The sequence below is a fragment of the Apteryx rowi genome, unplaced genomic scaffold, assembly GCF_003343035.1.
Source record: "Apteryx rowi isolate R43461 unplaced genomic scaffold, aptRow1 scaffold_189, whole genome shotgun sequence".
Lineage (NCBI taxonomy): Eukaryota > Metazoa > Chordata > Aves > Apterygiformes > Apterygidae > Apteryx > Apteryx rowi.
Window position 1 is genome coordinate 1,558,937 of NW_020448185.1, and position 12,128 is coordinate 1,571,064.

A 12,128-nucleotide genomic window follows, 5' to 3' on the forward strand; every position below is an offset into this window, starting at 1 on the left:
TACACAAATGCTCCATCACCAAATATAATATGAAAYAGGGAAAAGAATAAGGACAGAATACATTAAATATTAAATAAAATACTGTGTAGTCACTACAAAATAGTAAGAGATTGTAACTAGCACATTTCAACAGTCTAGAGATATTTTAGACATCAGGAAGTTTTCAGTAGGTTGGTCCAAGTCACAACAAAACCCAACAAAGGGATAAAATAAATGAGAAGTTTATGCGTGTGTTCAGCTGGATCCAAATWTGTATGATAAAAGCAACTAGATCAAAGCTAAATGCTGGCGAGAGTATAGAACTAAAGGACCAGAAGCATTCTTGGTGTGAAAGACAAAGAATTAATACTTTCCAATAGGTGCAGGGATTCAAGATGTTGAAATGGCCTTCCTAATCCTCCTTAGGTTTGGCTTCAAAAATAAAGTTGTAATACTTGATTTCCTTCCCCAAACCTGTTGCTAGTTAACAACATACATGATGGTAAATCTGTTGTTGATAAATCTTAAAAGAGTGTGTTCTTCTACAATGAATCAGTAAATCCATATGACGGAAAATCAAAAGTTGACATTAGTAAGTCACTACATGTGACTTTTCTGGAGGCGGAAGTGAAGGACTGTTTACGGGGACTCCTCATACTCATCCCCAGTAATTTGGTCTTAAACAACCTCCTTCTCAATTTCAAGAAGCAAAGCATCTCCAACCTGTATTTTAACTCTCCATTCTGGTAAGAATTACTATTTACACTAGTCCTTAAATACAAGAACCATCTCTAGTACCACAGGTTGCACCCTAAACACAAGCCTTTCTTCTGCCTGTTTCTCCTCCTGGCTGGTCATTGTCAATCTGCTTCTCCTTTCCGAGAACCACTTGTATTTCTTCCAGTCAAACTGAGGGAACAGAGGGAAAGGAATCAACTTACAAACATTTTGGGGAGTAGGTAGACAGGTTGGAATACGTACAGCCTCAAAAGATCTTTGGGTGTAGCAGCCAAAAATTACAGCTGAACTAGAAACTCTCCACCCCAATGGAATTTAAATCCAAAACAACGACTTACTAAAATGTAGAAAGGCTAATCATTTCACATGAAATGAAAAGGCAATAGTTCTGGCTTTAATTAAGCCTTTCTTCCATAACATAATTTATACAAACAGACCATAAAATCTGATCTTTAAACATATGGATGGGTTCTTAAATTTCTAGCTTTGTACTACAAATTACATTTACTTCTACGGAATACATAAGCATTACAGTAGGCAGAAATAAAAAGCTATGTTTTAAAAATATGGCAGTGGAAAACTTAATCTAGTAGTATTATCTGTTTTAAGTCCCCAAAATATCTGTAGCAATGAGTACTGCATTTACAACTCATTAATATATATAAACAATTAGAAATATGGAATGCATAAGCTGTAAAAAGATGCAATCCAGGCATTTCTGCTGGGTAAACATGCAAACAGGGTAACATGAAAATAGTCTATGATAATGTTATAGATAGCATTACAATGTTTATGTTCCTGGAAGCAAACTGAAGTTCAGTTGGCAAACTTAAATCTGTAATGTTCTGATTTCTTGATTTTGCAACTGGCTTTATTTTCTGAAAACTTAAAAACCTGTAATACTGAAAAAAAAAAGCCAACYCCCCAAAAAAAACAGAAATACCAAAGTTGCACAAGTCCTTGGTGTGCCATCATCAGGGTGGAGTTTCTAAAACGCCCTTCAGTTAATAGAAGCTCCGAGCTATGGAGAACAACTATTAGGGATATTATCTTTGACAAAATCTGCCGCTAGAGGGACATGATTTGCCAGCAGTATTCATGGACATCATTTGAAAGCAAAGCAAGGGAAAAACTCAGGATAACAGGACCAGAGCTAACAGGGGAACATGTTCCTACCACGCCAGGCCCTTTTGCTCCCATCTATCTGAGCCTCTCCTTGTTCCTCTACTCCACAAATTCTGCCTTTATCTCTTTCCTATGTTCCTCTTGCCATACTCTTGTTTTTCCCCATTCCTGCCTCCTCTCCTTTCCTACCTTTCCTCCTGAATGTGTTCACGCACCCAAACCCTTCTCACAACTTCTGCCCTCCTTCTCCCTCCCTTTCATCCTGTGTTTACCCTTGCTCCTCTCCCCACTGCCCAGCCCATTCCTACCTCCTCTGCAAGCTTCTCATTGCCYTTCCCCATGCAGAATTTTTATGCTTTACCCCTTACTTCCCTCCTCTTAAGGGGATTCAGATTTTTTGCAGACCTCCAGTGTTGGCCAAATTTCTGCAAATGCTTATGAAGATTAAAAAAAAGACAACAGTCCAAACTGAACTTGAGGTTCATGGCACCAAAGCACAGAGGTTCTAGAGCCTGGCACCAACAAAAGCTGGAATAAATTTTTCAGCATGGAAAATGCTACATTTTTCTCTATTCTCAGTCTCAGGAAGAATGGAACAGTTTTTCCCAAAACTTTCCTCACAAAGAAAAAAAGAAAAAAGAATCTGCCTGAGGCAGACATGTGACATGGAAAAAGTTAGCCTAAATAGTTAACATATAGACAAACTTCAAGCAACTGAAGACAGGGTTTTAATGGAAACTGTCAGGCCACCTTACCTACAGGTGTTGATATCTGCTGTGCCTCTAATTATACCTTTTAGCAGTACACACCATTGCTGAACAGGGACTAAAAAGGGGGGGAAACCCAGTTCCCAGAAGTTCCCAGCTTTTCATGGGATTTTAACGCACTGGGGTCCAGGGGTGTTGGGAGCAGTGGAGGGGCACCTGCACTGGGAGCAGCCGCCTCTGCCCTGGCAGGGACCCGCATGGTGTGAGAGGTGTGGGCTGTGCATGTAACTGTGAGCGTAACCTCTTGGAATCAGCTATAGAAAGGTGTTTAGAAATTTGTAGGTGTTCAGTAACAATTTGTAAACGTCTAGTGTTGTATCCTGAATGCATAGTTTAATGATTAGAGGTTAATTATGTGTTGTTAATAAGTTCCTAAACAGTTTTGATCCTGATTTTGGTTTAAACTAAGTGTTTTGAGAGGATTTTGTCCTGCAACAAGCATCAGCCTAACAAAATGGTGCTTTTACAGCATGATACCAAGGGTTCCCGATGCCTCTCCCGGGGCACAGTGGGCAGCACATCATGTGGCACAGGACCTGATGGGATATTGCCAGAGCTCATGGATACAGAGGCTAATTCTTTGCAAACCCATCTGGTTTTCAGTTTGATTTAATGGGAAAACTTCCAAGTGAAATATATGAGAAAGAAGGCAGGGCAGAGAGCAGAAATGAGCAACACATTTGGAGGTGGAAAAGCAGATCTGAGACTCATCTGAAAGAAGGTGTGACTGGAAGTGACAGCATGAATGATGCCATGGAGAAGGAAGTGTYGTGGCACAGAAGGAGATGACAGGACAGGTTAGAAATATTAATAGAAAAGAAGGGAGAGATGAAGCAGAGCTGCTGAAACAAACTCAAAAGCATAGTCAGCATGGTAAGAAGGACCAGAAAAGTGGAGAAAAAGAGGGGGAAAATAAAGGAGGAGATAATGATTTCTTGTGTTGAAGGGAAAAAGAGAATTCAAACAAATGATGAAAAAAAAATTTGCTTGAACTCTCTAGAAAGCAGCCATTAGGAGAACAATTTTGCTGGAGAGAAAGGAAGGTGGACTGTATGGTTCCTGGGATGGATTGGGCTCCTCTAATGAGATGGGAAGATAGAGGGAGATGGAGGTGGCCTGAGAAGAAGTTTTTACAATAAAATTAAAAATGAAATGTTTGTACTCATGCCTGGAAGGAAGAAGAAAATTCAGTATGAGAAGATAAAACTGGGAGAGGGGAGGGAGTAACAGGGGAAAATCTCTCTTTATACATCCTGTTTCTTGCACTCTTCCATAAGTACCTGCTACTGGAAGTACCAAGAAATAGGCTTGAACTTTGGTCTGACCTAGTCTGGCCATTTTAGCACTGAAAGTATCTCTGTTTAGGAAACTACCTAAGTTTCATTCAATTCAAAAGGACTTAGATAAAGGCTAATGTAAAGTATAACCTTAAGTGCTTCCCAACCACACCCCTATATCATTAACATGGTCTTTGACTTAGACCCAAAGCAGAAATAATACAGGGATTATGGGACAAATGTTGCTGATACTGTGGATTGACTGTATCTCAGCATGCTTATTTTCTCCTTTCTGAAAATGATCAACATTCATTCATGTAGAAGTTGAAAGTAGTGACTTTAGATAATTCTGAATCTGCATTTCTCCTTCAGCTGGCTAGAGGATTAGCGATCAATTCAATTTGACAGTAGTGTCCTGTTACCATCCAAGTTTATTTATTTCTTGTTTTCACCAAAAAAGCTGATCATTGAATGGAAGTTAGTTTGTGCATGTATGGAAAGCATTCAATCAGTTAATTTATGCAACATCACTGTATTTTATTATTTATATTGTATTATATTAAAAAAAGAAAAATATACACCAGTAAAAGCTAACAAAAGATAACTACCTAGAGTGAATTTTTGCTTGTTATTCTTCTATTATATTTATTCAAATTAACCTGAACATTTATATCAAAAGAAGTAGTGATAGCAAAATGGGTACAACTGATGAGAAAAAAAAATTAAAAGAAAGCTTAATCCCTTCTTTTTCTTTAGCTGTACATTAATAGGTGCAGCAGGGCTGGTTAATGATCTCTGCCAATAAYAGCACAAAGAAGAGATTGTCAGGGCAGCTCAGGAAGTCTGAAGCTCATGGGCTGAAATCCCTACAGCACATTAAATTCTGGAATTTTGTTGATGAAACTGGGGTAGTGAATTTCCAGTTTTGCAAGCTCAGGAGGTATTTCCCATAAGAGGCGACTATTACCAAAGCCAGTTAGCACCTTTGAAAAGAAAACAAACAGGAAAAATTCCTGATGAGCTCAAAGTTAGATGCAGCTCAAAGCTCCAAAACCAAAATACAGACCAAAACTTCTTTTTTCCCCCCCTCAAACAACATGGTGCACCATATTGCTTTCATTTGTAATTTTTAATATAATGGCACAAGCTCCTAAAATTATGTCACTGTATGAAGTGTAATAAAATGCCTTAAACCATCACTTCCAGGCCATAAACAAAAACCAGATATGCTGTGAGTGAGTTTCCTACGGTCTAAGCCTGTCAGGAGGACACATTCCATATGCAGGCTAGGGCATCGAGGGAATGGGAGGGGGGCAACCAAGGATTTATGGACATGATGCTATTAAACATCAGAATGACTCATCACTGTAGTTGAATACAGTCACCAGTACATCAAAATCAGACATGAGAGTTGAAGAAAAAAGGTCTTTTAGCTGTAGAGATCTGTTCATTATGCAATTAGATACACAAGAGATGTTACAATATATTTTAGTCTCAGAAGCCCTAAAAGTGAGGTTATCTGTCAGTACCCTCCCTTCCCAGCAGCAACACCTCATTTTGGCAGAGAATTAGCTGTATTTTATTCATCCATACACCAAGAACCTTGAAGTGAGTCTCTCTCATTCTCATGTTCCCACTATTTTCACTAAGGTCTCCTTTATAAAGCAGCACTTTTCAAAGTATCTGGGCACATCTGTTTTCTCTTTTCCTCCTCCACCCATCATGTCACCATCTCTAACCATTTTTTGCTCCCTCGGTAGCTAATATAGTTAATACTTTCTCACTTTTTCTTGCTATTCAGCTCCCCTTTTCTGTGTTCTTTGGACACCTCCCCAAGAGCGTATCTGTCCTTCTGGCATGTACTTTCTGTCTCCCTTCACACCTCCATGGCCTTTCATGTTCTGTGTCTGCAAAACTCATTTCCACCATGTACATACACTCTGTGTGGCTTCCTTCCCTTCTGCTGGTTTAATCTGGAAGAAGTAACCTCACTGCCACTCCTTGAGTTTAATGAAACCTAGCTCTGTACATCTGCTACCACTCTTTATTCAGAAAGCCTTTCCTTCTCACATTCCTACAGCCCAGCAAGTATTTCCTTTTGCACGGAATCCATTTCTCTGACTCCTTCTTCCTTTAACATGTCTCTTCTTTTGAAATCTGTATCACCTCGTGAGTTCTCCATGTTCATCTATGAACTTTAATGTATTATCATTGTTCTGTTCTCCTATTTCTTCAGCTTCTGAGGAGGATCTATTCATCTCAGGACAAGATTGTCCTGAGTTGTCTGAGCATCCAACACCTGCTGACCACAATCTTTCTTTTTTTTTAAAGAGCATCTGGGACAAGATTTTTAAAGGTTACTCCCAACAGTGGAAATTAGATGTCTTTTCAGTAAATGAAGTAAGAAGTTTGTAAACTAACAGCATTACAAGGTTGTTACCTTTTTTTCATACAAGCGTAGTTTTAGAGATGCCAAAGATATATAAAACCAGTTCCATCTTACCTTTGACGTGGCTTCTCCCATCCTCCAACAGTGGTACTACTATAGTGTTGTTCATATTCCCAGGTGATCTCACAGCTGTATAGACAACAGGTACCGACTGTACTACCACTGGTATACGGTGCACATGACTCATTTTGTTGGACTGTAAGTTCATGGGACTTGAAGGTGGTACTGGATGGATAATGTGCAAAAACTGCTGGCCTCCAACACCAGATGCAGAGGCCACAAGAGGACCTGGAGTTAATACTGATGGTACAGATGCCGCTGAAGATACAGATGTTATTACTGTGGGTGATGAAGCTGGCCGACTAGAAGAAGTAGAAGTAGAAGAAGGGGAGGAGGCTGATGCTGTTATGGAAACTGGTGAAGATGAAGCTGCTGTAGGGGACGACCTGGCTTTGTTTATTGACAAGTCCACTGGTTCAGTCTGTGTTTGGAAATGGTCTGTAGACAATGAATCCTCTGGGGGGTCTGCCTTCATGTTATTTAGCAACAAGGGTACAGCTTCCATATCTGGGTAGTTGTGGACGTTTGGAGACTGTTGGGGAAGGACAAAGGAAAATATTTTTAGTTACATATGTGACTAAAGATTACCTACACACTCAATTGCTAACACACACTTATCATGCAATTTGGTTCTGAAAGCCACAGGATTTCTTTTCCTGCTTCTTGTGTCAGTTCATAATTAAAAGGACAAATCATGATACAAATCACAGACATATACAGTTTGAACAGACTATTAAAAAAAAATGTTCTATTTCCTTTTCTTGGATGGTGGCAGGATTAACTATACATTATCACCCAGCTCAGAGGTTTCTCTACACTATCCAGTAGCAAAAATTTTTACATCTCCTCAGGTAACCACTATTTATACTGAGAGAACATTTTTTTCTAACATCTAACCTTAATTTACATAGTTACTCTCTTGTGTCACCTCCAATGGACATGAAGAAAAACCAATCACCACTGTCTTTCTAAAAGCTTTCTGCATGCTTGAAGACTGTTCTGTCCCCCTACTTATTATCTTCTTCTAGACTAAGCAGACTTTCCTTCATCTTTTTGTTGTAAGTCAGCTTTAAAAAAGCAAACCTTAGCGCTCCTTTGCTTTTTGCAGCAGTCTTTGTAATTTTGCCAACACACCTTTTCATAAGGTGGTGTCTTACCCTAAACACACTCCTCTAGTACTGAAAAGAGAGGATGTTCAATAAAAGTGTGACTTTTTGCATTTTATCTAGTTACTGATAATGACTTTGCAAATCAGCATATAACCCCACATCTGTTTGGTTACCTGTTACAGATATTAATGGCTCCAGCTATTCCATATTCTGGATTAGCCTATTAGGTTTCCTGTGACATCATTGTTACAATTTCAATTTTTTCATTTTATGAACATTTCTCCCAACTTCTCAAAATGATTTTATGCTTTAGACCAACTCTTTCAAAGTTGGTCTAAAGCAATGTATTCTAGACTGGTGCCATCTGCTATTTTTATAACTTTACTCCTTATTTCAAACATCAAAGTTGTTAATAGAATTTTTGAATAATACTAGGCCAAAGATAGATCCCTGAAGAAGTCTATTTGATACATCTTCCCTTTTTGACAGTACACCATTAATAACTACTCTTTAAAAATGTTTTGTCAAGCAATTTTCAATAAGAACAAGGAAGAAAATACCCATCTATAACTTGGCAATAATACAAAGCACACCTTTCAGATACTCAACTAAATACTTCCATGGCCCTGAATTGCAATAATGTTCTCTATGAGCTTACCGTTAGAAGCAAATTCTGACTCTGTATTGTAGTATTTAAACCAACTTGGATAAAAAACATTTGCTGAGCTACTTCAGACCTCACTTGATACAATACAGTTCTTCCATACATAGAAGTAACAAGTAATCTTTTTATTTCTTTTACTGTATCTGAACACCTCTAAATACATTCCCACAATCTCTAATTATAGTATTTACTAATTGACTCAAAAAAATTTAAGCCAGAAATATTTCAAGTCCTCTACCCTAAGCAGGCTAGCAATCAAACAACCTGTGAATTCACTTTGAGAATTTTAAAATTAGCTATGTTAAATATTTTTATTGAGAATCCTTCTGGTTTTGAGTCAGAGCCAAATTTCATCACTAAATGGAGTTCTACTGCAAAAGAAAAACAGAAACACTAACATTAAAAATTGTAATGATAACAGCCTAAGTGGCTATTATCCCTGACATGCTTAAAGACAGGATGTTCTAGTAGATCCCATCCATTCAGCTGATTCAGACTTGTTCCTTGGTCTGACATTTTCCCCCATTTGAAAAGAAGAACATCTTTGGAACAGTGAGTCTCTTGCTCTATTCATACACAAATCAACTAAAACCAAAGAGACTCCAAGTGATCTGGTCCCTAGACCCTGCTGTTCTGTTGTAATACAAATAATAAAAGCAAAAATTCCTTTATGCAGATAATAGGAAATGCCACTGCTAAAAAAGAACATACAGTGAAGAACAAGTCAATTTTCAAAACACATAAACCAACTAGTGACTGACAAGGTTAGGAAAATCTACTCTTCAACAATCCCTGTAATAGCCAGTGATGATTTCTTACAACTTCCTCTGAAACAATTTATCCTGGCTTTTGTCAGTCATGAGATTCTGTGTTAGACACACCATATGTGCAATGGTGAACATGAAACCATAAACATAAATGGCACAAGTAGTTCATTTTTTAAATATTGACAGTAGGTGACAGAAGTCTTCTACATGCAATGGGCAACATACTGGTTCTGCTTAACTAAATGGACTGGTGATAAAGTGAAGGTATACCAAAACGTTCACATGGCCAAAGGCAACATCCTGTATCTTGGAGGGCTGAGGGAACTGAGACAGATGGGATCCACTCACAGACAAGGGAGACAAGGGTGTCCTTGTGTCTCCTTGTGCACAGGGTTGGGTAAGGGTATGCCACAGGGGCATCTAGAAGTTGTACAAATTGCTGGCTCTATCCACAGGGCAGATGAATGTGCCATGGAGGAAACCCTACGTACGTTGATGAACTCCCAGACTTCTCCTGGGTGCCAGAGGCAGATTTCAGATTGACCCAACGACACCAGCCTCAGCAGCAAGGCTCATTGCTATACAAGCCGAAGGATGGATTACCTGGCAGTTGCCGTGCTCTGTTGCTCTTCAGGGGACATGTCCTGGCATCCTGAAGTGCTGCCAGGTGGTGGGAACTTGGTACACCATATGCACTCACATCAGACTGGCCAAACTGCTCCCAGAAGCCTTATGAATTCTGGGACACTTCTGAGACTGGGCACACTGACCCACATTGACCTTGAAAGCAGTCCATAAACTGAGCTCAGTCTGCCCCAAAAGCCCCACCTGCCTCTGCAGCAAGTAGTATCAGGCCTTTTATAGGAAAAGCCATGATGACCTTGCAAGGAAGGACTCCAAATTCCCTTATGTAGCTGATGCCTACTAAAAGTGCAGACGGGACAGACAAAAGCCACACAAACTACTTTTTCCATCAATAGAGTCAATAAATCTGTTCTGGTGGGAGCTGTCACAACTGGTTAGACTTTAGGTCTCCCTCAGAAAAACTCTCTGAGGCATCCTGATCTCGTTCCAGAGATGCCAATTGCACAAAAGTGGCACAATGTGCCCTCCTTGGGGCAGCTCTGTGGATACAGACAATGCGAGCCTCAGCTTCCCCCTTCAAATATCTTTCCCCTTGCCACTGTGCAGCTGCCTAAGCTACTAAGCTTTAAAGATTTGCATCCATTGCAGCAATGTTCTGGACATCTTTTTAAGAATCTTCTTGCCATTCTACTCCTTTCTGCATCTTTGAGACAAAGCACAGATCATTTATCACCACAGTCTTACAGATATTTTTTTTAAGTTGCACTAAGACCAGGCCTCCGTTTTACTGTAGTAATTACTCCAAGTCTTTTGAAAAAACAAGAAAAAAAAGAAAAAAGTATCATGTAACAACTGTCCATCACGCAAACCACTCTTTAAACAGCCCTTCTATAACTACTGTTGTATCTTACAATCCTCATATTGTACCTACCTTACAGTAGGTACCCTCTTCCTGTTCAGAGTTTCTGGAGGGGTCTCCATATATGACTGCAGCCTCCATGTACTATGGTGAATATAATCGCTATTATTCCTTCAGTCTTCAGTACTGAAACTAAGCTTGAAAACTTAACAAATCCTTCATGAATTTCTCCAAACRGGATCAAAATTGGTCCGTTCTATGCCCTCTTTCCCCTGTTAAAATTCTCAGAGTAAGCATGACCTTACTTTGGCAAATTCAGACTACCTGTCACTGCTTTCAGTCAACATAAAAGACAGCAGGATCCATATCCAAAACGGTTTGTGCATCCTGAACCTAAGATAAAAACTACACAAAGAAGTGTTATATTTTGTTCTGGTGGTAGTGAACAGAGATCTACACTAACAACTCACTGCTTAACAATGACCTACTAGTACATGTGTTTCTTCAAGATCTTAGATTTTAATCCAAGCTGCCAAAGCTCTATTTAAATTGTATTTGCATCAAAACCCAATACATTAAATTAGCATTATTTTCTGGAAGTGCATGGTATAAACAAACCTCTTCCACCATTGACTGCTAAACTAGAAGTAGGAACTTGTTTGAACAAGAATACGAACTAAGCCAAAAGTAACAACTAAATTCTCAGAGCATTATTTCTTAGCATCTCCCTAGAGTGTTATTAACTGAGAATTAACTGTTCATTTCCCTGGACAATGAACGTTGCTTTTAATTTCATTTAATGGTGCCATTTCTTTTCTAATTCAGAGGATGACAACACCATCTCTGGGACATTCAGCGGTATACCTTCAGACATTCTTTCTCCTCATAAAGTCAACTGAATGAAAAACAAGTTGTTGGGTTTTTTTTCTGTTCCTGCCTTTTCATCCTTGTCTAATGAACTGGGCTTCTTGTGGTGTTGTGGGCTCAGCTGATTGCTAGTTTTGGTGTCTGAAACAGATTTTCTCCATCTAGCTGCCCAAAAATGTCTGTGTGGGTTTTTCAAACTTCCTTTTGGCTTTAAGGGTCTAAATTTTGTTGCTGAGCATTTGGCAGCTTCCAGTGAGGTTGGTGGGTTAGAAAAGGTTCAGCTGGAGGTCCCTGTAAACCAGTGGGCTGGCTGGACACTAGCCCATGGTACAGCTTCATACACCATGCAGCTTCCTTTGTCTCATTGCTCCTTCCCTCTGGTATGAAGGAGAGGAACAGCTTCATCCTCTGCTTCCAGCTGGGACTCTGAGGAGAATCTCAGCAATGCATCTGCACCACTGTCATCACATCCTCACGCTTGCAGACCTGGGCTGCTCATCAGTTGAAATCCAAACTGGAACAGAACTGCAAGACACTTTAGGATGGCTCCCTGTTAGAAAAGGTTTTTTGATAAAGCTGTGGCCTCTACTAGTTAGTGTTCTTGGCTCATACTTTTTGTGTCTGCCCTTTAAAGCTGTATTCTCGATAGTGCTCCATTTCATTAGCTTGTCATTAATGAATTCCTGCCAGGAACAGGACACATGATTTCCCTATTCACATAGGCATTTTTTGGCTGTGTGAAAAATAATTCCTTATTGCCCGCTTCCCCATCCTTTACGGAAAAAGAACCAACCAACCACACAACAAACCAAAAGGCCTTTGGCAAAGCATGGCACATTTATGAGTGATAATATGTTATCTGCTAGATGATCATCCTCTTCT

At 39.4% G+C, this 12,128-nt stretch overlaps 1 protein-coding gene across 1 annotated transcript in view; it reads right to left on the reverse strand.

The window, feature by feature from the left end:
• The window catches only part of KLF12 (Kruppel like factor 12), a 152,050-nt gene that overhangs the window by 84,358 nt on the left and 55,564 nt on the right, over window positions 1-12,128 (reverse strand). Inside the window, exons 4-5 of the mRNA XM_026061967.1 lie at window positions 10,452-10,523; window positions 6,390-6,927 (exon numbers count right to left, since the gene is read on the reverse strand). Coding sequence (XP_025917752.1) covers window positions 6,390-6,927; window positions 10,452-10,523 — 610 coding nt within the window. The remainder of the gene's footprint in view (window positions 1-6,389; window positions 6,928-10,451; window positions 10,524-12,128) is intronic.